We start from the raw sequence: 27244 nt of genomic DNA, 5'->3' as shown, positions 1-27244 counted from the left end.
GTATGTCCATAGTTTGCGAGGTTGAATGGTATGAAGTCAAGTTGGTGACAGTGACCATTTGCAAGTGTAAACCACTCGGCTTCTTCCTCGTGGTTTGACGTGCTGAAAGGTCCTTTACATTTTGGGAGTAGCGCGGGATGGCTGCCAGGGTCCACTGGATTTTGAGAACTGTGCGACCTCCGGATTCGTGATAAGCTGCCATATGTTGTCTGAACTACAGTTGAGTGTCTGTGTTTTCTACCTTTCGCCATGCGTGTTGTTCTTTGCACAGAGTGCGTTACCCCGTGATTTTGTCCGTGCTGTCTCTCAAATCGACTACTCGTCTCCAGTGACCAAGATCAATGGTGAGACTCGTGGTTCTGTTCTCATTTGCAGCCGAGATAGTAACAATGTACACTACAGGTTTCTTTCTAAAGATGGGTAGGTAATTGAGTTTACATCCTGATGTAGTTCCAGTCCTGACATTATCTCTTGGGTTCGGGTACCTCAAGGTAAAACCAATTCTGGTCCATTTGGAGTGTCTCAAGGTACTGCACAAGATCAAGAGTCGTTAAATAACGGAATGTCACAAATGTGTGCCCATTGGCCAAACACGAATGACGATTTGGAATCTGTCCGAGTCCAGTTTTATAAATTCACTCCACATGGAAGGTCAGCACCTTAGAGTCAATAATCTTTACATACACGTGCTGACCTGAAGAAGGGCGTTTCAGGATGCTTTGCCACCACATCCGCACTACCGGCCCTGTAAGTCCTGAAACTAATTAATTCGTTCACCTCCCTCTCTTGTCTTTCAGTGGCAGTGGACAAGTTGCCGAGCTTCAAGGTCTTCCCAAACAGTGCAGAAAATGTGCCCGAGTTGCACCATAGCTGTACTATCCACCTGAACGCGTGGGACATGGAATGCCTCGATGTGGCCTTCGGAGATGCGTATCAAGGGATTCCCTCCAAGAGGTGAATCATTCGAATTGAGGTTTCAAATTGAGGTTTGAAGGTGCTACCCTGCCTGGGTTTGGTGTTGTGATACAGACCATGTTATTTCTATTGGCCTGTTTTATTTCATGCCATGTTGCCCAGCCTTTGATTGATTTTACTTTAAAATACTCTAAAGATCAAATTATAATAGTATATTTAATTTGTGCAATTTCGTTACAGGCCTTTAATAGAAATGTGTATTCCATCTGTGCTGGACACGACACTGGCACCTCCCGGAAAGCACGTGGTGTTGCTGTTCACCCAGTACACCCCTTATCTGTTGGCCGGTGGTCGTGCCTGGGAGCAGGTAGACCGGGACATGTATGCAGACCGAGGTGCTTGCCTTATCTTAATTCAAACTCGATAAAAATAAAACGGATAATTCATATTTTATAATTAATGTTTTAACTTAATCTCAAATCGTTTCCTATTTCCTGATTTATGTTCAACTCTCGCTCTTCTCTGCCTCCCGCTCTGTAGTGAAATGTTTGTCCATTTGTCCCAAACAAACACAAGTATGTCCTGTTTTCTGCTTGTAGTTTTTGACTGTATTGAGGAGTATGCACCGGGATTCAAAGCTTCGGTCATAAGCAGAGACATCCTGGTACCCGTGGACTTGGAGCGAATATTTGGCCTGACCGGTGGGGTACGTATTATATTTACTTCCTGTCATTGACTCGGAACTGCACCAGATTTAACCAGGATCCTCGGTTAGGTTGCGATTGAAAGTGAACTTGGCAACAAGTAATTAAAACAAGAAATATGTCATGCATAGCACGATACTTGTGAAAGCCCTAAAATAAGTTGTTGGCCTATGATGACCTCAAAAATAATTGGTGGTTGAATTCAGTGACCAGATATGCAAATCCTCTTCAAATTTCAAGTCAATTGGATGAAAATTGAGGATTTTAGAAATTCGGCCTATGTTGACCTTTTGGCCTATGTTGACCTCAAATATACTTGGTGGTTGAATTCAGTGACCAGATATGCAAATTCTCTTAAAATCTGAAGTCAATTGGATGAAAATTGAGGATTTTAGAAATTCGGCCTATGTTGACCTTTTGGCCTATGTTGACCTCAAAAGTACTCGGTGGTTGAATTCAGTGACCAGATATGCAAGTCCTCTTCAAATTTCAAGTTAATCGGATGAAAATTGAGGATTTTAGAATTTTTACAAAGTTGGTGACCTTTGGCCTATGTTGACCTATTGACCTTTTGACCTCAAAAACAATAGGCTTCTTGCTTATGACCAACTCTACCATTTGGTGAGGTTTCGTGAAGATCGGTTGAAAATTGTGACCTGTAGTCGACTGAAATACATACAGGCAGACAGACAGACAGACAGACAGACACACAGACAGAATAACGCACAAGACCAATCTTCGATTTTCACAAGTAAAAATCAGGTTCATCAAAGGCTGTTGGGCCTACCCAGATGTCAAAATGAGTGATTAAAGTAAGGGAGAACAGTGGAATGACTGGGAGGGTAGAACACACGGATGGTCAAAAGGTCAATTTACCTGCACTTAATGACCTACTGGTACTGATTGTCCCTCGTCGATCCTGAAATCAACCACGTGCTACAGAGGTCCCATCACTACTAAAAACATTCCTCCGATTCTCCACTAATTGTCATCGCTTTGTATTCCCAGTTGCAAACAGCCATGATCGATACATAAGAGTTATTGGCCACTGTTGCCTTCACAGATGTCAAACAGGATTGGCATCGACTTGATCGTTGATTTATGTACAATTTATTACTTTATCTTTGGTTTACACACAACAAATCAAACTTTGAATCGCTCCGCTTTCACTGGTCGAGGAACAAAACAGAAGAGTTTGAGGGAAATGTTGTTTACCCATCATGCTTTGCTGCTAGTATTCTTTGTTTTCGATGTCGAAAAATATTTTTTATGCAGAAAGACTTTTTATTAATTAATTTTTATTAATTAATTAATTAACAAATATTAACTTATTTTTATTTTAATTAACAAATATTGAGCATCTTTCTTCTACGTATTCATTATATACCATATTCATTTTCATTTTTCTTCTTCTATTTTTCTTCTATGAAATGGGGGAAAATGGAGAAGATTGTCCTGGGGCCTGCAAGGCTAACCCCGCTCGAGCAGGGAAAATGGCCTTAAAATGCATGTTGTTGTTGTTGTTGTTGTTTTTCTTCTATGTTTGGCCCCTCATCATAAATGACAATAAAGAGGCAGATTAAGTGTTTGTAATTATTCTGATGAATACATTTCATGTTTATCTTTGAATTTGAATTTGAAATTTTGAAATTTGAATTTGAAATTTGAAATTTGAAGGTGAATTTGAATGGTTCTGCTATTTGCAGGTGCGCCAGAACCTTTAAGGGTCGTTGAGATGATTTGTACACTCAATGGATTCCCACGTTTTGAAAATGCCGAACATGTGGTTGGTTAAGTTGTTGTCCTTCGGTCCACCGAGCGGTTTGCCAGCTTTGTGCGTGAACCACACCCATTCTGTGCAGAACATCTTCCACGGCGCCATGTCTCTGGACCAACTCTTCACCTGCCGGCCGCTTCCCTCCCACTGCGGTGCCGTATCCCCCATCCGTGGGCTCTACCTCTGCGGCAGCGGAGCACACCCCGGTACGGGCGCACGCCTCGACGCGTTGTCCAATAGGTTCGGCCTGTCATTTTCTCTAAAAGTCCAAACTTGAAACGATCCAAACTGCTCACAGTCCCTGAAGAACACTTTCATTTGTTTGACTGCCAGACAGACAGAGCGAGAAAAAATATGATCTTGCTCCTGTCCATGCATGCGGATTGGGACGGATTTAGAGGCAAAGTACGGGAAAACAGGAAGCTTGTCCAACAGGAAAACAGGAAACAGGAAAACAGGAACATTTATCCATGTTCTGATTCGTGTTCACAATATAACGTTCAATTTATAGAAGTTGCTCCTCGATCATAAATTGATAAGTTGGATGGACGGAGGTGGACCATTTGTTTAACCCTACTTTTGTGTGTGTGGGACAACAATTCACAAAAACTTTTAAATAAAATAATTCCAGAACAGGTATCCAATCAGTATTTGAAGACGACCTATCAGAGCAGAGAAGATTGTGCCCGACCACGAAGAAACCCGGAAACAGATTTATTTGGCATCTCCACTGACTCCACACAATACTCTGCACTCGCATTTCTAGGTCAGCTGACATCAGTTGAGGACTTGTGGGCCAATCAAAGCCCCTGTCGGATATAAACTTCGGTTCACCACATCGTGAAGAGACTGCTGAGACAATAACACCAAACTCGCTGATTGGCTTGACTCGTGCTTCTCTTCAAACACAAAGCGTGAAACTGACAACATAACCTGCTTATTATGTCGTATGCAGCCTGTGGCGGCTGGCTGCATCATTGTCGAGGGGCGTGGCTCTTCCCCTGATGCAATGCCCAATGTTTCCAGTAGCTGGTACTCATTTTGCTGACCGAGGCAGGATGACGGGTTGAGTCAACCCACCTGGTGTTATTTAACGGAACCACAGGGGCTCAAACTCGGGACCCTAAGATCTTAGGCCAGCCACCTTAATTAACCGTTAAGCCAACACCTTGCAGGTAGGCATGCTTCAATGTTTGCACAGGCTACACTTTGCTTTTGCACATTTTATGTGAACACAAACAGAGAGAGGCCTTGCTTTGAACATAACTTCATATTACAAACATTTTGTTGTGGTGTTTGTTGTTGGATGGAGGTTATTCATAACCATCTATATAATAATACCGAAAGGACTCGACTTTGTTATACCTTTTACGCCGCACCCAGTGACCCGATGCCCACGGCACTAATGGATTTACGATCTACGAACCGCGCTCTTTGTTTATCACGTACAGACATACTCGAAAAATCTGAATTAGCCCACGTTGGGGCCCAAAAGCATCCGATTAACTGCCGATACGACCATCTTACGAAACCATCGTATTGGCGTCTGCTGGGCGAAGGTGAAGCGAGCTGTCCGCTGATTGGACAGTCGAGTGGTGTGAACATGGGTGGTGTGAACCAAATGGTCTTTTTATTCCCTTGAACATTTTAAATTAGGATATATAAGGAAACGTCTTTATCGTCATTTTAATAAAGTTAAATGGAGTGACGTTGCGATACTCGGGGTGCGTTGCATAAATCCTCGTAACTCAGAGAGGTGTAGCAGGTGGCGAGACGTAAGGAAGCTTAAAGATAACGAGCTGAAACAGACGAACGATATGTCAATCCCTTTCTACACCGAACGGCAATAAAAGTATGAGAGCGGGAAGGCATGGCCTGAGCACTTCGAGCAGAGAGGACTGATTGGACTTAACTGAAAGAGAAAAAATTGGAGCTTAACGGAAGAAGAAGATCCCATGAGCGCTCCCCTATGCCATCCATAATGGTACACTCTATCCATACACCACATCCTCCCTTCCGTGGATGTTCCACGGGTTTCGGCTACTCTATATAATAATACCGTAAGGACTCGACTTTGTTATCCCTTTTACGCCGCACCCAGTGACCCGATGCCCACGGCACTAATGGATTTACGATCTACGAACCGCGCTCTTTGTTTATCACGTACAGACATACTCGAAAAATCGGAATTAGCCGACGTTGGGGCCCAAAAACATCCGATTAACTGCCGATACGACGCCATCTTACGACGCCATCGTATTGGCATCTGCTGGGCGAAGGCGAAGCGAGCCGTCGGCTGATTGGACAGTCGAGCGGTGTGAACATGGGTGGTGTGAACCAAATGGTCTTTTTATTCCCTTGAACATTTTAAATTAGGATATATAAGGAAACGTCTTTGTCGTCATTTTAATAAAGTTAAATGGAGTGACGTTGCGATACTCGGGGTGCGTTGCATAAATCCTCGTAACTCAGAGAGGTGTAGCAGGTGGCGAGACGTAAGGAAGCTTAAAGATAACGAGCTGAAAACAGACGAACGATATGTCAATCTCTTTCGACACCGAACGGAAATAAAAGTACGAGAGCGGGAAGGCATGGCCTGAGCACTTCGAGCAGAGAGGACTGATTGGACTTAACTTAAAGAGAAAAAATTGGAGCTTAACGGAAGAAGAAGATCCCATGAGCGCTCCCCTATGCCATCCATAATGGTACACTCTATCCATACACCACATCCTCCCTTCCGTGGACGTTCCACGGGTTTTGGCTAGTTTGTAAATATTTGTGTATTGAGGAGAACACTATGTGGTGTGTGCAGGTGGCGGTGTTATGGGGTCCGCGGGCCGCCTTGCTGCCCTGACTGCTTTGGCCAGCTTTCGAGACTAAGGAAGAACCGAACATGATACACCTATCATACACCTATCCCTGAGCACAATTATAATTTAAATTGAGAGAAAAAAGGCCTTTTGGCCCAATCAGCCTGTGTCATATCCAGACTCCAGCACTCCCACCAACTGTACACTCAACCCAGACAGGTAAATTCTCGATCCAAGATGCCGGTGGTACCACTCGCAATACACGTGTGGTTTTACCAACTGCACCATCATTGGCATCTGTTTCATCAAGTCTGACCGAGCTAGAGATTAATCCCAGATTAGACACCTGGATGGTGAGTACTCACACAAACTGAGCTGTCCTGTCATGTTATATCGATGTATAAAAGACAATAAATGGATCCAGGGAATGGAGAGGGAGAAGGGCGAGGTGGAAAATATTCACACAGAGTCAAGAACCCTCTTAAATTTTTACCTGCAACATGTGACAGGTTCACAAGACCATCGTGTTACTGTTGCGGTTCTTGTTGGGGGTCTATTTTTGAAATGTGCTCATATTGGTCGGAAGCTGCCAGACCACAATCACCACAGCACCAAGACGAAATAATATGGCCGCCATTTTGGTTTTCTACTGGGCCGAACATTAGGCCTGTAGGCCTATTCTGATTTTACACTGTCAGGCTTTGTTGCATCTGATTTCCATTGGCTTTGTTTGGGTCGAGTGTTCAAATATTAGTAATGTTTAATCAAGCCCGTACGCGCTTTCATAAAAATAGTGTTATGTAATTTTGAACAGCCCCATGTGTGCATTAAATGTGTGTTTCCCAATCGGCCTGTTACCGGATTTTTAAAAGTCAATTCACCTGCACTTAATGGCAAAGTCCCGTACCTCAAATGACCAGGAACAGGTTTTTATGAGCAAAACATTTATTTCCACAGACAGAGCTAGGGCGGAACAGAGAGAGATACACATGACAAAACTGACGTAACAGATATAAAATGTATCCCCTGTTCGGAATCACAATAAAACTTATCAATCTAATCCTATTCATTCAATGGGAATATAGGACAGACACAGCCCTATCTAACCTTATTCATTCACATGGGAATATAGGACACTAGGACAGACACCGCCCTATCTAACCTTATTCATTCAATGGGAATATAGGACAGACACAGCCCTATCTAATCTTATTCATTCAATGGGAATATAGGACAGACACAGCCCAATCTAATCTTATTCATTCACATGGGAATATAGGACATACGCAGCCCAATCTAATCTTATTCATTCAGATGGGAATGTAGGACAGACACAGCCCTATCTAATCTTATTCATTCACATGGGAATATAGGACAGACACAGCCCTATCTAATCTTATTCATTCACATGGGAATATAGGACAGACACAGCCCTATCTAATCTTATTCATTCACATGGGAATATAGGACAGACACAGCCCTATCTAATCTTATTCATTCAATGGGAATATAGGACAGACGCAGCCCTATCTAATCTTATTCATTCAATGGGAATATAGGACATACGCAGCCCTATCTAATCTTATTCATTCAATGGGAATATAGGACAGACACAGCCCAATCTAATCTTATTCATTCACATGGGAATATAGGACATACGCAGCCCAATCTAATCTTATTCATTCACATGGGAATATAGGACAGACACAGCCCTATCTAATCTTATTCATTCACATGGGAATATAGGACAGACACAGCCCTATCTAATCTTATTCATTCAATGGGAATATAGGACAGACGCAGCCCAATCTAATCTTATTCATTCACATGGGAATATAGGACAGAGGCAGCCCTATCTAATCTTATTCATTCACATGGGAATATAGGACAGACACAGCCCTATCTAATCTTATTCATTCACATGGGAATATAGGACAGACACAGCCCAATCTAATGTTATTCATTCACATGGGAATATAGGACAGACACAGCCCAATCTAATCTTATTCATTCACATGGGAATATAGGACAGACACAGCCCAATCTAATGTTATTCATTCACATGGGAATATAGGACAGAGGCAGCCCAATCTAATCTTATTCATTCACATGGGAATATAGGACAGACACAGCCCAATCTAATGTTATTCATTCACATGGGAATATAGGACAGAGGCAGCCCAATCTAATCTTATTCATTCAGATGGGAATGTAGGACAGACACAGCCCTATCTAATCTTATTCATTCACATGGGAATATAGGACAGACACAGCCCTATCTAATCTTATTCATTCACATGGGAATATAGGACAGACACAGCCCAATCTAATGTTATTCATTCACATGGGAATATAGGACAGAGGCAGCCCAATCTAATCTTATTCATTCACATGGGAATATAGGACAGACACAGCCCTATCTAATCTTATTCATTCACATGGGAATATAGGACAGAGGCAGCCCAATCTAATCTTATTCATTCACATGGGAATATAGGACAGACACAGCCCTATCTAATCTTATTCATTCACATGGGAATATAGGACAGACACAGCCCTATCTAATCTTATTCATTCAATGGGAATACGATGCAGACACGGCTCTTTTAATCTTATTCATTCACATGGGAATATAGGACAGACACAGCCCGATCTAATCTTCTTCATTCACATGGGAATATAGGACAGACACAGCCCCATCTAATCTTATTCATTCACATGGGAATATAGGACAGACACAGCCCAATCTAATCTTATTCATTCAATGGGAATATAGGACAGACACAGCCAAATCTAATCTTATTCATTCACATGGGAATATAGGACAGACACAGCCCAATCTAATCTTATTCATTCACATGGGAATATAGGACAGACACAGCCCAATCTAATCTTATTCATTCACAGGGGAATATAGGACAGATGCAGCCCTATCTAATCTTATTCATTCACATGGGAATATAGGACAGACACAGCCCAATCTAATCTTATTCATTCACATGGGAATATAGGACAGACACAGCCCTATCTAATCTTATTCATTCAATGGGAATACGATGCAGACACGGCTCTTTTAATCTTATTCATTCACATGGGAATATAGGACAGATGCAGCCCTATCTAATCTTATTCATTCAATGGGAATATAGGACAGACACAGCCCAATCTTATCTTATTCATTCACATGGGAATATAGGACAGACACAGCCCTATCTAATCTTATTCATTCAATGGGAATATAGGACAGACACAGCCCAATCTTATCTTATTCATTCACATGGGAATATAGGACAGATGCAGCCCAATCTAATCTTATTCATTCAATGGGAATATAGGACAGACACAGCCCAATCTTATCTTATTCATTCACATGGGAATATAGGACAGACACAGCCCAATCTCAACTTATTCATTCAATGGGAATACAGGACAGACACAGCCCAATCTAATCTTATTCATTCACAGGGGAATATAGGACAGATGCAGCCCAATCTAATCTTATTCATTCAATGGGAATATAGGACAGACACAGCCCAATCTAATCTTATTCATTCACAGGGGAATATAGGACAGACACAGCCCCATCTAATCTTATTCATTCACATGGGAATATAGGACAGACACAGCCCAATCTAATCTTATTCATTCAATGGGAATACAGGACAGACACAGCCCAATCTAATCTTATTCATTCAATGGGAATATAGGACAGACACAGCCCAATCTAATCTTATTCATTCAATGGGAATACAGGACAGACACAGCCCAATCTAATCTTATTCAATCAATGGGAATACAGGACAGACACAGCCCAATCTAATCTTATTCATTCACAGGGGAATATAGGACAGACACAGCCCCATCTAATCTTATTCATTCACATGGGAATATAGGACAGACACAGCCCAATCTAATCTTATTCATTCAATGGGAATACAGGACAGACACAGCCCAATCTCAACTTATTCATTCAATGGGAATATAGGACAGACACAGCCCTATCTAATCTTATTCATTCAATGGGAATACGATGCAGACACGGCTCTTTTAATCTTATTCATTCAATGGGAACACGGTACAGACACGGGTATATCTAAACTTATTCATTCACATGGGAACATGGGACAAACACGGCTCTATCTAATCTTATTCATTCACATGGGAACACGGGACAGACACTGATATATCTAAACTTATTCATTCACATGGGAACACGCGACAGACACGGGTATATCTGAACTTATTCATTCACAAAGTAACACGGTAATGAGGGAGATGTGTACATCACGTGTGTGCACACAGCAGTGAGGGGGACACGTACATCACGCGGAGTCGGCAATGCGTAAACGATGGTGTGCGTACTGTGTGTGAATGTAAACGATGGTGTGCGTACTGTGTGTGAATGTAAACGATGGCGTGCGTACTGTGTGAATGTAAACGATTGTGTGCACACTGTGCGTGAATGTAAACGATGGTGTGCACACTGTGTGTGAATGTAAACGATTGTGTGCACACTGTGTGTGAATGTAAACGATGGCGTGCGTACTGTGTGAATGTAAACGATTGTGTGCACACTGTGTGTGAATGTAAACGATGGTGTGCATACTGTGTGTGAATGTAAACGATGGTGTGCATACTGTGTGTGAATGTAAACGATGGTGTGCGTACTGTGTGTGAATGTAAACGATGGCGTGCGTACTGTGTGAATGTAAACGATTGTGTGCACACTGTGCGTGAATGTAAACGATGGTGTGCACACTGTGTGTGAATGTAAACGATTGTGTGCACACTGTGTGTGAATGTAAACGATGGTGTGCACACTGTGCGTGAATGTAAACGATGGTGTGCACACTGTGTGTGAATGTAAACGATTGTGTGCACACTGTGTGTGAATGTAAACGATGGTGTGCACACTGTGTGTGAATGTAAACGATTGTGTGCACACTGTGTGTGAATGTAAACGATGGTGTGCGTACTGTGTGTGAATGTAAACGATGGCGTGCGTACTGTGTGAATGTAAACGATGGTGTGCACACTGTGCGTGAATGTAAACGATGGTGTGCACACTGTGCGTGAATGTAAACGATGGTGTGCGTACTGTGTGTGAATGTAAACGATGGTGTGCACACTGTGTGTGAATGTAAACGATGGTGTGCACACTGTGCGTGAATGTAAACGATGGTGTGCACACTGTGCGTGAATGTAAACGATGGTGTGCACACTGTGCGTGAATGTAAACGATGGTGTGCACACTGTGTGTGAATGTAAACGATGGTGTGCGTACTGTGTGTGAATGTAAACGATGGCGTGCGTACTGTGTGAATGTAAACGATGGTGTGCACACTGTGTGTGAATGTAAACGATGGTGTGCACACTGTGCGTGAATGTAAACGATTGTGTGCACACTGGGTGTGAATGTAAACGATGGTGTGCGTACTGTGTGTGAATGTAAACGATGGCGTGCGTACTGTGTGAATGTAAACGATGGTGTGCATACTGTGTGTGAATGTAAACGATGGTGTGCATACTGTGTGTGAATGTAAACGATGGTGTGCGTACTGTGTGTGAATGTAAACGATGGCGTGCGTACTGTGTGAATGTAAACGATTGTGTGCACACTGTGTGTGAATGTAAACGATTGTGTGCACACTGTGTGTGAATGTAAACGATGGTGTGCGTACTGTGTGTGAATGTAAACGATGGCGTGCGTACTGTGTGAATGTAAACGATTGTGTGCACACTGTGTGTGAATGTAAACGATTGTGTGCACACTGTGTGTGAATGTAAACGATTGTGTGCACACTGTGTGTGAATGTAAACGATGGCGTGCGTACTGTGTGAATGTAAACGATGGTGTGCACACTGTGCGTGAATGTAAACGATTGTGTGCACACTGTGCGTGAATGTAAACGATTGTGTGCACACTGTGCGTGAATGTAAACGATGGTGTGCACACTGTGTGTGAATGTAAACGATTGTGTGCACACTGTGCATGAATGTATAATAATGCGCTTATTGCTCGTGTTCTTCAAGACGCGAACTGTGTGTGTGGGACAAACTGCATCAAGGGGGACGGGTGAGTGTGATGTACACGATTTATAATGTGATGTCATATAAAACTAGAACGACACTCGGTAGAGCACATACCTCCACCAGGTTGAAGTGTTTACGTTTTGTATTCACTCAGAGGCCGGATCTGGATTCGTACCTCAACCAAAATCGAATCAATTCGCCCTTGTCACACCGAACACGTCCATCAAATTTCATCCAAATCTGTCCACAACGTTTTGAGATGTCGTGCTCACAGACAAACAGACAGACAGGAGTTAAAACATAACCTGCTTCCACCTTCTGTGGCACAGGTAATTATACCCAGGTATCCACCTCATTTGATAAGGAACAATGAGACTCTGTGCCACCACTTGTTACACAAAATTCAAAATTGTTCTTTCATTGAGCGGTTCACAAACCCACTAAACCGGAAGTTGCATTTTAACTTTAATATCCTCTTTCCCGACTACATTTATGGAACCTTGTTAACCGTGTGATGGACACCTGAATCAGGAGGGTGTTGTGATTCAGGAGTCTCGCAGCAAGTGTTGGTGTGACACGTGGTTTGATGTCTCCACAACAGTTGAGAGGTGTGTACACACTTTTATATTTATCTTATTTTAAAAGAGCAAACGTATATGGTTATGTCGCTATGTTTATATGCGCCGAAAACGTCTTCTTCTTCTTCAAATAAAATGAACACCCTCTTAATTACGTTTAGACTGCTGAAACCCCTCAGACCTTTGATGACCTTTTATTACCCCAAGACCCTTAAGACCACCAAGACTCCTGAAGACCCAAATCACCCTTGAAGACCCAAAACACCCCGAAGACCCAAAACACCCCGAATACCCTCATCTCCCCAACCCACTCGTACCTCCATCCCCTCCATCTTCCCATCCTCTCTCCCCATCCACCTCATCCCCCCATCTCCCAATCCCCCCATTCCCCCTAACCCCCCCCCCCCATCTCCCCTCTCCCTCCCCCCAGTTTCCCAGTTCTCCCAGATCACTTCCCAGTGGTGCCGCTATTGATTGCTCCATGGACAAGCGGTTCAAAGTTTTCTTCTGCTCTCATTCGCCATTCGAGCTCACTGCTCCCACTTCCAAGTTCCAGGGTGGTCAATCCCATTGACCACATTCCAGGGATTAATGAGACCTCGTCATTTTTGGCTAATGGATTTTAGGTCACGTGATCTTGGCTAAAGTGGTTGTAATTTGGGGGACTGGAGCCACGTTCGTGCTGTCCCATTGGGAGTATCGTGTCCTTTTGGACATTTGAGCCAAGTGCACAGTCGTCCTTGTGTGGCTTTGAGGCTTCTTCTTTTTTATTTCTTATTACCTTCGCAAAAGCGGAAGGTTATGTTTTGATCGCTGTGTATTTATTTGTATGTCTGTGTGTGTGTGTGTGTATGTTATTCGCATAACTCAAAAAGTATTCAACCGAATTGCATGAAATTTGGTGGGATGATTGGTTATTATACGGGACACATTTGATTAGATTTTGGGAAACAGATTTGCTCAAATTCTGACTATTTTTACGTTTTGTTTTCATCCCCGAGATTCTACAGAGATACTTTGTTAACCATAGACACCCTGCTCAGGGGCGGATCCAGGAATTTCAAGACGAGGGGGGGGGGGGGGTGCATGAAACGATAGCGCTGGGGTGGGGGGGGATAAAGGGGGGGGGGGGGTCTGGGGGTCCTCCTCCATGAAATTTTTAAAAATTGATCGTCAGAAACGGCATTTCGTGCGTTCTTGGAAGTTTCTGCAGTTCCTTGTGTTCTTCCATAGTCCAACAGTTCAGCAGATTCGCACCGCCTGCACCCTCATCCTGGATCGAAGGGGGGGGGGGGGTGCGCACCCCCTGAACCCCCCCCCCCCTGGATCCGCCCCTGCAGTGCTTGATGTACATATAACTGATTCGTTTTGCTTTTGTCTTTTCCACTCGATGTCGTACACTGGAACCGTCACTTTCCGACGCCATTACCGTTGCAGTGTCTGCAGTGTTCCTTCACTTCATTCGTTCAGGGCTCCATTGTGACATCATATGGGAAATGTTCCAGCTGGGGACAAACATGTGAGACATGTGGGACAAACAGGGACTGAAAGAAGTCCTGCCTTCCATTGGTCATGATGAAGATATTGGTTAAGTTATTTTATATGAAGCAGAAATCATTGGATGATTGTACTGTACTACCAAAGGGCCATGTAATGTGTCAAAGTTCAACAGGTAGCACACACCTCAAGAGGGACTGAAGAGGAAGATGTTTCCAAAGACATGTGATTTATAAAATAGGTAATTAAAATGTCACAAATTCAAGCCTGCTTTAATTAAATTACATTGCGTGATCATAATGGGTGGATTGGGGGGGGGGGCGTCGGGGGGAGTTAATGCACTGTCATATTTTTACCTGTGATATGTCACAGGTCTACAAGAGGTCTACAAGAGCTTCGCATTGCTGCTGCTGCTGTTGGTGGTGTTGTTGTTCTTGGGGTTATTGTTGGGGGTCGGTTTTTGAAATGTGCACCCATTGGTCAGACAGCTGCCAGACCACACCCATATCTGTCACTTGACTCCACCCACCATAGCACCGAGACAAAATGATATGGCCGCCATCTTGGGTTTCTGGTGGGCCTAACACATTAGGCCTACATGCCTCTGCTGATTATACACTGCCTTGGTTTGTTGCATCAGATTTCCATTGGCTGTGTTTGGGTCGAGTGTTATTCCCAATGAGAGATCCTGAAAAATCTAATCATTTGTCGAATAATAGTAAGATTTTATCAGGCCTATCAGAATGCATGGTGCGACAGAACACACAGTTCAAGAATTACCTTACCTAACGTAATCAAGTGTTACGTTGAACAAATTACTAAAAATATAGCGTTACGTAATTTTTGAACGTCCCCATATTGGGGTTAAGCAATGCGTGACCATGCGACAAATCAGCTTGTTCTGATATAACCGTGGGGAGGGTGACATGGATGAGAGGTGTCGAGTTAATTATATTAATAGCGCATTAAATGTGTTTCCCAATGGTTCTGTTCATCCTTTAAATCGGCGTTTCCCAATTGGCCCATTACCACATTTTGTCGCAGGTTGGTGTAGTTGGTGTTGTCACCACAGTGGAGTCATTAATGTTTAATACAATAAAAGGCTTCATTGACTTTTATTTATAGCACGAGTCTCAAAAAGTTATGAACGGATTCAGGCAAAACTTGGTGGACAGGTTGTGTGTGGGACAAGGACGAATCGATTTGATTTTGGTGAAGATCCGGATCTGAGAATTTTAAAGTGATTCTTCACCATTCAGAGACAGGACAAAACACGATATATAGCACAATATCTCAAAAAGTTGTGGACGGATTGGACAACTCTTGGTGAACAGATTAGCGGTGTGAGAAGCACGATTTAATTAGATTTTGGTGAAGATCCAAATATGGATACGAGAATTTGTATTTTAAGTGATTCTTCACCATTGAGTAATAGGGCCAAAAATGTCCTATAGCAGCATGATATTTGTAAAGGTTGAAGACATATTCTGACAAAACTTGGTGGATGAGTTGGTTAGGTGACAACAACAAGCCGATTACATTTTGGTTCAGGTGCGAATCCAGATCCGGCCTATCAGTGGATGCAAAACGTAAACTGTTCAACCTGGTGGAGGTATGCTCTCTACCGACTACCATTCTAGTTAAACCTTCTTTTTTTTGTACACAAGATCGAGGCTCGTGTAAGAGCTAACATTAATCACAAAAAAACAAATGGACAAATAAAACATAAGATAAAGGGAGCGGGAGACCAAGATGGGGAGAGAAAGGGACGCACACAAGTGCAACAGCAGAGAACAGGGACATCGGGAGATCTGTGGGAGGGAGAGGGCTTGTGGGGAGGAGGCGTGGGCAGGGGGGGTGAGGGGGATGGGAGAGGTATAAAACATATGGACACTGCAAGAACTTCCAGGAAAGAAGTCGGAATTTCAAAAAAGTGGATCTGGGGTGAATTAGCGGGGGTAGAAAAGATCAAGGTTTTGGATGGGGGAAGATAAGAGATGGTGGTGAACAGTTGTTTTAAAGACCTGGAGGGAGGAGTGGGATTGAAGGGAGTGAGGGAGTTTGTTCCAGATGTGGGAGAAAAGAGGAATGAATAAGTGAAGGTGAGCAGAGAGTCTTGATTTTGGTCGTTTCACCAGATGGTTAAGTTTAATGCAGTTTGTTAATAATGTATGATAGAAGGCCTGATGAAATGTTTTATTAAATGAGTTTTATCTCAGTGTCACTATTTGGAATGGTCTCTTAACTGGGAACTCCAAAAGGAGAAGTGGTCATATTTGATCGGTTGATAGTGACGTCATGCGACCTACTGTGGCTGGTGTGAGTTATCATGGTGAAATATGTGGTGAAATCAGAAAGCAAGGCGTCAATGGATCTACTCAGAACATATTGATTGGAGAATTAGGCTCGTGAAGCAGAGACCAAACAAACATTCTCATTCCATCGATGTTAATTAATTTCATCGGTGAACTTTGAGGGATTTTCAACAACACGAGTATAAAAGTATGAAAATGACAATGATAAACTATACAATGAAAACGTTATTAACTTTATCAACTTGTGCCAGTTAGCACATGTTTGCGTTGCTGGAAGACCAAGCCAGGGTTGTTAATGAATGTGCTTTGGGTTCGGTTGGCATGCAGGGACCAGCTCCAGTTCACAGGGAGCTTGCTTTTCTCATCCTGAGGCTGCTAAATGTGTTAACTGCTTGGGACCGGAGCCAGAGTTCCGCCCGGAATGGCTGTGCTGGAGAATTCTGCAAAGTGGGGACGGATAACGAGAACCAATCATTGCAGAAGGTATGGTGTGGCCTGGGGGGTGTTGTGGTGTGGTGGGGTTTTAATGGGGGTGTTGTTGGTGACTGGGTGAGGGCCAAACGGGGAGAGGTTCTTCATTATTTGTGGCCTGAAAGTATTAAACATGCTCATACTTATGGTCCTTTAAAGGAAAGAATTTGTTTCATTAAAAACTATATTTGTATAAATTAGATACACCTGCTACCTTCAGGAGCAGCCGGGTGCAGGAGTGGGTGGGGGGAATTGGGTAGATGGTGGGGTAAATATATTTTTTGCTGTGCCTAATAATCCCCCCTGTGCATACATAGCAGGGGTCAGTAAACCACTTGCACTGTGGCACTTGTACAGACCAAAAACTTAAATTGACCCCCTCCCCACCTTGTTTTTTTTCTATGATTTTCAGAAGTACGCACGTAGAGAATTTCCTTATTTAATACTAGCAGGCGTACCTGGCGTTGCCTGGTGATGTTCTAATCCTGTTTGTATTTTGAAGAAATAAATTTGTTTTTTTGTACACCGCTCCTTTCCTATGCCATCTCCAGGCGCTGCATGACGTCATTGCCGGGCACCGAAGGGGGCTCGGCAATGACGAGCGCTGAAAGGGATTACTCAGTTTTCACTCTGGTTGTTTGTTTGTTTGTTTTCTTTTTGGTTGTACACCGCTCCTTTCCTATGCCATCTCCAGGCGCTGCATGACGTCATTGCCGGGCACCGAAGGGGGCTCGGCAATGACGAGCGCTGAAAGGGATAACTCAGTTTTCACTCCGGTTGTTTGGTTGTTTGTTTTCTTTTTTGTCCGGGCAATATATCAGCCATCTTTTGAGCTAGGCAGCCAAAATTCCTGAACAATAGTGAGTAATTGCTTTAGCCAAAACAGTATTTTTTGTTTTTGGATTAATCAATTAATTTATGCGCTACTTAATTATTATCGATTAATTAAGTACTGATTTATTTCCTTTCTCATCTGGGCAATATATCAGGCACCTTTTGAGCTAGGAAGCTGATATTTGGACACGACAGTGACCAAGTGATGTGGCTACAAAGGATGTTTCTGCTTTATTGATTAGTCAATTAATTAATTAATTTATGCGCTACTTAATTATTATCGATTAATTAAGTACTGATTTATTTCCTTTCTCATCTGGGCAATATATCAGGCACCTTTTGAGCTAGGAAGCTGATATTTGGACACGACAGTGACCAAGTGATGTGGCTACAAAGGATGTTTCTGCTTTATTGATTAGTCAATTAATTAATTAATTTATGCGCTACTTAATTATTATCGATTAATTAAGTACTGATTTATTTCCTTTCTCATCTGGGCAATATATCAGGCACCTTTTGAGCTAGGAAGCTGATATTTGGACACGACAGTGACCAGGTGATGTGGCTACAAAGGATGTTTCTGCTTTATTGATTAGTCAATTAATTAATTAATTTATGCGCTACTTAATTATTATTGATTAATTAAGTACTGATTTATTTCCTTTCTCATCTGGGCAATATATCAGGCACCTTTTGAGCTAGGAAGCTGATATTTGGACACGACAGTGACCAAGTGATGTGGCTACAAAGGATGTTTCTGCTTTATTGATTAGTCAATTAATTAATTAATTTATGCGCTACTTAATTATTATTGATTAATTAAGTACTGATTTATTTCCTTTCTCATCTGGGCAATATATCAGGCACCTTTTGAGCTAGGAAGCTGATATTTGGACACGACAGTGACCAGGTGATGTGGCTACAAAGGATGTTTCTGCTTTATTGATTAGTCAATTAATTAATTAATTTATGCGCTACTTAATTATTATTGATTAATTAAGTACTGATTTATTTCCTTTCTCATCTGGGCAATATATCAGGCACCTTTTGAGCTACGAAGCTGATATTTGGACACGACAGTGACCAACTGATGTGGCTACAAAGGATGTTTCAGCTTTATTGATTAGTCAATCAATCAATTAATTTTTTTTCCCCATTAATGACGAAATTATTTTTGGATTAATTGATTTAATTAATTTTCAAAAAGTTACAGCTTCGGATGAAACCCTGGCGGTTCAGGTATGCTATTAGCCAATTGATTAAGAAAATATTGTATGATTATTATTTATTGATTTTTATTACGCAATTAATCAATCAATTGTTGTACACCTCTCCCACCCAATACCGTCTCTATGTGCTGCATGGCGGTATCGCTGGGCACTGAAGGCACCTCGGCAATACCGTGCTGGAGGATATTTATTTATTTGGCATGGGGCGGTGTACTTTTAATGTAACTGTACTTGTTTGCTATTTTTTTTTGTGGGGCCTAAAACACTTTCCTACACCCACTAAGGCAAATATTATACACAAACACACACCGGGAATCATTTTATATTACCTTTCACATTGCCACATAGGCCTCGGCACTATAGAGCGATATATAAATATATCTACACATATATAATTTCAAAACACACCTGGTCACAAGTGTGCCTCACTGACCGGGTCCTTAGCCGAGGTCCTCAGCATCATCCCGTTTCAGCCCTTCGACCTCGATATGGTCAGCTAAGGTGGGCCAGCAGGGGCACATACACATCCACATGCAGCAACTACACCTGGATACATACATACCCCCACCCCCAGCCAGTGAGAACACAGACTACAACAACAAAACCGCCCCACTCCCAGAATCAATAGCCGCTCATCCACTCTCACACACCAAAAAACAAAAAACCAACCGACCACCTATCCTTACAACATGCACGACTCAAACAAAAACACATTCATGCAAAACCACACCCACTACTGCAACACACACACACACACACACACACACACACACACACACACACACACACACACACACACACACACACTTCCATTTCTCTTCCACGCTCAGTCACTACCCCTTTAGGCTGAAATGAACCACCACCACAACCTCAACCAACACCGTTTGACGTGCTTCCATAAACGTCCTCCATATCCAAAATGAGCCTTTCAAGGCAACCTGGGCCACCTTGTCACACATTCTCCTTCTTTCTGTCCCACACACACCAAGCCGAGCAAGAAATGCAGAAAAGGAATTTCCAATATACCCTCTACACCCCACCTCAAATGGCTGACAAGAAATTTGCCAACCCTTCTCCCGGCACTCTGCCTCCAGCTCACTGTACTTTCCTCTCTTCCTCTCGTGCACATCCTCCATATTCTCTTCCCAAAGTACCGACAATTCCCCTAAGATGACCTGTCTTGTTGCCACTGACCAAATGACAATGTCAGGCCACAACCTTGTCACACAGATCTCCTCTGGGAATACCAATTGTGGCTTTAGGTCTGCCACCACCTGCCAATCACAAGCATCTGACAGCCCTCTTGCTTTCCACCTCCTCCTCTTTCCACCTCTTACCACTTGGCCCTCTCTGACAAACACCTCTCCCCCATCGGTCTCCTTCTCCACCCTTCTCTCTCTTGACCTCAGCACCTCTTGTTGTTGCACCATCTGCATGACCACCGCCAGCACCTGATCATGTCGGCACCTGTATTGTCCTGCTGCCAATGCTACTGAACATGCACTCAGCGCATGCTGCACCGTTCCCAAACCTCCACACAAATAACATCTCTCCTCTTGCAACAACCCCCACAATCTCAAGTTTACTGGTGACGGAAACACATCATAGTTGCCCACAACAGGAAACTCAACAATATTGGCTCCATCCTCCAAATCTCTTGGCAATTCAATGTCCTCACCCGCACACCTTCCCACCTAGTCCAAGCACCTTGCTGTGCCTGTCCGGCTGCTTTCACATATCTCCCCTCCTCCTCCTTTCTTCTCACCTCCCTCTCAACCATCTTCCTCCTCTCTTTCACACATGCCTTTCCCCATCGCTCATGCTTCATCCACCCCAAGACATGCTTCCCGTGCTGTACCATCCCCATGACCTCCTCCTGTTGCAACCGCTCCTCCATCTCATCCACCTCTGCTCTTGCATTCCACTTCCGACTTCCCTTCTTCTCTGGGAGAGCATTCTTTACCACTGATTCACTTGAATCCCGCAACATCATGAACTCCCGCACAGAGCCTCAGTTAGGCGCTTCCTCCAAATCCAAAGTGAGCCTTTCAAGGCAACTTGCAACCTCCGTTAATCGATCATTAGGCAACCTCCGTTAATCGATCATTAGGAAACCTCTGTTAATCGATCATTAGGAAACCTCCGTTAATCGATCATTAGGAAACCTCCGTTAATCGATCATTAGGAAACCTCTGTTAATCGATCATTAGGAAACCTCCGTTAATCGATCATTAGGAAACCTCCGTTAATCGATCATTAGGAAACCTCTGTTAATCGATCATTAGGCAACCTCCGTTAATCGATCATTAGGAAACCTCTGTTAATCGATCATTAGGAAACCTCCGTTAATCGATCATTAGGAAACCTCCGTTAATCGATCATTAGGAAACCTCCGTTAATCGATCATTAGGAAACCTCTCTTAATCGATCATTAGGAAACCTCTGTTAAGCGATCATTAGGAAACCTCTGTTAATCGATCATTAGGAAACCTCTGTTAATCGATCATTAGGAAACCTCCGTTAATCGATCATGAGGAAACCTCCGTTAATCGATCATTAGGCAACCTCCGTTAATCGATCATTAGGAAACCTCTGTTAATCGATCATTAGGAAACCTCTGTTAATCGATCATTAGGAAACCTCCGTTAATCGATCATTAGGCAACCTCTGTTAATCGATCATTAGGAAACCTCTGTTAATCGATCATTAGGAAACCTCTGTTAATCAATCATTAGGAAACCTCTGTTAATCGATCGTTAGGAAACCTCCGTTAATCGATCATTATGAAACCTCTGTTAATCGATCATTAGGAAACCTCTCTTAATCGATCATTAGGAAACCTCTGTTAAGCGATCATTAGGAAACCTCTGTTAATCGATCATTAGGAAACCTCTGTTAATCGATCATTAGGAAACCTCCGTTAATCGATCATGAGGAAACCTCCGTTAATCGATCATTAGGCAACCTCCGTTAATCGATCATTAGGAAACCTCTGTTAATCGATCATTAGGAAACCTCTGTTAATCGATCATTAGGAAACCTCCGTTAATCGATCATTAGGCAACCTCTGTTAATCGATCATTAGGAAACCTCTGTTAATCGATCATTAGGAAACCTCTGTTAATCAATCATTAGGAAACCTCTGTTAATCGATCATTAGGAAACCTCTGTTAATCGATCGTTAGGAAACCTCCGTTAATCGATCATTATGAAACCTCTGTTAATCGATCATTAGGAAACCTCCGTTAATCGATCATTAGGAAACCTCCGTTAATCGATCATTAGGAAACCTCCGTTAATCGATCATTAGGCAACCTCTGTTAATCGATCATTAGGAAACCTCTGTTAATCGATCATTAGTCAACCTCTGTTAATCGATCATTAGGAAACCTCCGTTAATCGATCATTAGGAAACCTCTGTTAATCGATCATTAGGGGCCGAGTCTATAAGAGTCGATAAGTCTATAAGGTCTCCTTTTGTTATTGGACTTATTATTAATATTCTCTCCGCCAAATTTTGTAGAAGATGCAGCGTCGGCACTGTTGCTCCAATCAACGATCAACTTGAAACTTTCCAGGAATGTTGGGACCAATGGGAATTGATGCCATCTTTTTCCTGAATTTTGATTTTGCAATCACCATGGCAACTAGCTTGGATTTAAGCGAAAACTTTTTTTAAAATCCTCTTCTCCGAAACCGCAAATGCTATCAATTTGATTATTGTCATGTTATGATTGGCTACCCATGCTGAAAAAAAGTTGTATGACATGACGTCATTGGTGAGGCGGTTTGGCAGCTATGTTGAGGTAAAAAAAATTATATGCGATTAACACAAAACATTTTTGTAGCATCTATTCATCAATAAGAACTTGAATATCAAAAAAAAAATTGATTGGTCACATGGTCTGGCAATGAAAAAGAAAACAAAATTGATCAAAATTGATGATATCATTGGTCATGTGACCAGGCGACTAAATTGGATTTCATGAAAACCTTTTAAAATGCATCTAAGCCTTAATTTTTCGATCGATTGATTTGAAACTTGGACCACTTATCGTATGCCACTTGACTTGATGTATATCCTCTGGATGACGTCATAGGTCATGTGGCATTGCGGCCATATTGGATTTCATGAAAAACCTCTAAAATGCACCTCCTCCATGTTTCGGATCGATTCAGTTCAAACTTTGCATAATTGGGTCCTGGCTGCCGCTGTCAAGGAATGGGTTGTTTTGGTCCTCGGGGCATCACTACTTGCAGGTTTAATTTCTTCTTGTTTTCATACCTTTTCCAGTAACATCCCTACATCCTTTTTCGTTAAAAAAAAATTTTTTTATTACTTGTTAAATAGCTTTCCAACGACCTCAAAGAAAATCGAATGAAATTTACTTTGAATCATTTACTCGATTTTATGTCATTTCCTCCAACTTGCGGAAGGAAGAAAGACAGATACACGCAGAGACAGACAGACAGAGCTGGTCATTCTAACACTTCGCTAACCCCTCTGGAACCGAGGTATGAATCGATTCTTCGCCTGAAGATCTGTCACCATAATATTAGCCCACCAATAGAAAGGGCCCCCACATGAGGTTTTCAGGGGACCACCCACATACCCAGGGGAGGCACTGCTCCCACACCCTCACCACCTTAAACTCCTCGGTTAATGATGTCAAGGGAAGTTTTCCACCCTGACCATAAAAGGCAATGTTCGTCAAAGAGCGTGGCACTCCACGTGAATCATTTTATATAACCTTTCACATAGCTACATAGGCCCAGGCACTATAGAGCGATATATATATATATATATATGTCGGGGATCGAAGCTATATAACGACATGGTAATAATAATAAAAGTATAACTTGTAGTATTTTTGTAGTTAGTTGGCGGTAATCCTGAAAAGTTTCACTTTAATCTTTACGCTGAAGCGCCCAGACTTCGCGCGGAGTCTGCACAATTTATTTGGCGTAAGCCTTTCGGCTTATTCGCGTCGCACGTCCGACTTGTTAGATTGGACACAAAGGGAGGATAGTATAGGCTCTGGGGGGTTGCTTGTGTACATCTCTCTTCTACGGCAAAACTTTTGATTTTCCTGTTCTCTATGTTGAGACCCTTGGAAAAAATCTGGGTAACACTCCCAGATCAAGTACGTTTTTTCTGCACACCCCAATACGTGATTATGACTTGAGGCCAATTAGCCGAAATAGCAAAATTCAGTTTTCATGGAATAATTCAAGAGTAGGCAGCTTTAGATTCAAATGTAACATTTATTTATCATGTTTAGACATAACTAACACATTTTTAGCATGGTTCAATACTATAAACTGTCTTTTTTAGAAAAAAAAACACGTCATTTAGCTTCTTTTTCTCCAAAAATCACTTTCAGTTTGAAAGGCGCTCAAAATCCGATCACCTCTCATACACCCAATTATGTCGATAAAGCAACCAAAATTTGTCAGAAGCTTCCTTATGAAGCCCTTTAATAATTCCATGCATCATATTTATGATTCATTATATTGTATAGTGACAGTGGGGTCAAATGTTAACAAAGGTTACCCCTACCCCAAAAAGCGGTATAAACCAAAATTGGTTAAATTGGTCTAACTTTAGAAGTAAGTGTGATATTCGGCTGATTTTGGTGTCTATGTATGGGTTTTTGATAGCAAGCTATTCATTGGAACCATAATCAACCCCTTTTGAATATACCTAATTTGCATAATTTCAAAATGGCCGCCAAACACCTCCTGGCAATGATGTTGACTAAATTTCGCTCAAAATTCAGCTTAAGCAAAACTATTACACTTACATAGCTTAAGGATTCATGAATTAAAATCATAACATGTCCACAAACCCAATATAACTGTCATAACAAGGAAGCGCGTGCTGTCAATTACCACCATTTACCACCCGTGCAACTTCAATACATGTACTCTTTATCAAGCGACAGGATTCTTGCAGGCATCAGGGGAAGCCTTTTTGCAATGACAAAAATTTACACATTTGACTATGGCGGTCCTACAGGGGCATGTTGACCTGGCACACTTAGTGCATGAACAGACAACTGTCCAATGTGATTCTAGAGTTTTCCACGTTGTTTCAGGTATCAGCTGTTCCTTGTCATGCGTATAACCACAATCCTCTGGCTTAAGTGCGATCACATTTTCAGAATCTTGATGAAGCTCCAAAGCATGCATGATATTGTAGGCATTGAAAAAGCTACGCTTCATATGTGGCAGGAGACCTTGGCTGGTTGGTGGCAGGTTGTGATGAGAACTCCCTTTGACATGATGGAAGATCTCCACACGCAAGTTCGAAAATTTCTTCGCATCGCTTTTTGGTTTCAGTACTTTGACCAAGTAGGATTCTGCATTCTTGATCAAAGGCTGAGAAAGGGTCGGCAACCCTCCAAAGTGCTTCAATAACTTTTCTGGCTCGGCATTCAAGGCGGCTTTCTTGGTCCCAACTTTGCTAGTGATATCACATCCTGTAAGACTGTGTACGGCAGGAAGAACAGCACAGAGTTGACATCCGATGCGCTCGAACAAGGTATGAAGGGGCACATACCGAGTGCTATCTCCAACTCCAGCTCGTACCCACAGCTCCTCTAGGTCATGTTGGAGAAAGACAGGCATGTGGTGGAGCAAGGCAACAACTACATCAGTATCATTGGAGATGACAACACATATTTTGTGTCCTTCTTTGAGCGCGTCCAAAACATGAAGGAGTATGCGAAGATCCGCCTCTTCAAATGTGGATTGAAGGTGTACCAGTGCGCTCTCATCTCCGTTGTGCATTTTCATACATTTCCAATCCTCGTTCTCTCTGGTCACCTGTCCGAGTACAGTTGGGTACTGACCGGTATTTGCAATATTTGAACGAACATGGCTGTAGATCAGTTTTTCAAGGAGAAGTTTGTTGTTGTTGGAAGGCCGGAATGTGTTCATATCCTTAGGTAGTGGTGTTGATGGCTCTATTGAAGTATATTCGATGGGTAGAGTGTCACTTCGCCTTTTCCTCTCGCTGTCCTTCACTGATGGGTCATCAGAATACATGTCAAAGACATAGTCAGTCCGCCCAAACCGATGATATATGGCCGAAAATGACATGAAATTTGATAGAAGGTCATTGAATTTGGAGAGTTTCGTAACATTAACCTTTCGGATTGTGGCCATGATGTCAACTACAAATGATGCGTCTTTCCGATGACTATATGTAAATTCTTCCGGTTTTAGGTGCGTCTCCAACTCCTTCAGTAGCTGGCTCTTTGCTGGTTTAGTCATCATTCCTGCATCATCAAACAACACTGGGGAGGGAACAACATCGTACTTTAAGAGATCATCAGTGGTGAGGCCACGCTCCCGAGCTATTTCTATGTTTCTCTCAGCGATGTTCATCTCCTTCACTGTCGTCTTGGTAGTCTTCTGTGGCTTCTTTCGAAGAGTTTTCATCGTCTTCAAGTTTGTGTGGTGAATGGTACTGCTTATTCGTTCAGTCTTGGTGACAAACCTTTCCTTTCTGAATTTCAGGTACTTCTCTTTTCCTTTTGAAAAGGCATTGAGCATGTCAGTTTTTATATCATCGGACATAACCTCTTTTGTCACAAAGTTTTGTAGTGTTTTGGAAGCGTCTAGAGACAGAGGGGACCCTTCTCTTCAATGAATCTCATCATCTCCTGAATATGTCCTTCTTTGCGGTTCGTTGTGGCTTGAGATGATTCGTGGTGGCTGTAAGTCTCATGTGTCCTGTCAATCACATCACTGTATTGCCGATGTAGGTTCTTCACTGCCATCATTTCATGGTATATTAGGTCCCACTGAGCGACATACTGTTTTTGCTTTGCATGTCCAATGACTCCATCGCTGCACTTAGATGAAAGGTTAATGCTTTGCTCTAATTTCTGGTCTCCTCCAACAGCGGTGAATCGGCCGGGTATCTCTCTGATTGAAAAATTGCCTTTGGCAAATTGTTCATGAACTGATGGTGCAGTCTCAGGTAGACGTCGCATGTCTTCAAGGTAGAGAGAACACCATCGCAAGTAGTTGGTCGAATCGAATGCCGCAAACAGGTTCAATGCACGCTGGAC

General features: G+C 42.5%; 1 protein-coding gene and 1 long non-coding RNA gene across 3 annotated transcripts in view; both read left to right on the top strand.

Moving 5' to 3' along the window:
• Nucleotides 1–7052, top strand: part of PYROXD2 (pyridine nucleotide-disulphide oxidoreductase domain 2) — a 78455-nt gene extending 71403 nt beyond the window's left edge. For both annotated transcript variants that reach the window (XM_078772529.1, XM_068105740.2), the window contains exons 11-16: nt 272–344; nt 798–954; nt 1156–1310; nt 1515–1621; nt 3482–3602; nt 6209–7052. In XM_078772529.1, coding sequence (XP_078628655.1) covers nt 272–344; nt 798–954; nt 1156–1310; nt 1515–1621; nt 3482–3602; nt 6209–6276 — 681 coding nt within the window. In that variant the 3' untranslated portion in view covers nt 6277–7052. The remainder of the gene's footprint in view (nt 1–271; nt 345–797; nt 955–1155; nt 1311–1514; nt 1622–3481; nt 3603–6208) is intronic.
• Nucleotides 7053–16939: 9887 nt separating this feature from the next.
• Nucleotides 16940–27244, top strand: part of LOC137422435 (uncharacterized) — a 47213-nt gene continuing 36908 nt past the window's right edge. Inside the window, exon 1 of the long non-coding RNA XR_010983463.2 lies at nt 16940–17112. This is a non-coding gene — a long non-coding RNA (uncharacterized LOC137422435). The remainder of the gene's footprint in view (nt 17113–27244) is intronic.

The sequence above is a fragment of the Myxine glutinosa genome, chromosome 2, assembly GCF_964187855.1.
Source record: "Myxine glutinosa chromosome 2, kmMyxGlut1.1, whole genome shotgun sequence".
NCBI lineage: Eukaryota > Metazoa > Chordata > Myxini > Myxiniformes > Myxinidae > Myxine > Myxine glutinosa.
The sequence above is the reverse complement of the archived record's forward strand: the minus strand, read 5'-3'. Positions and strand labels throughout refer to the sequence as shown.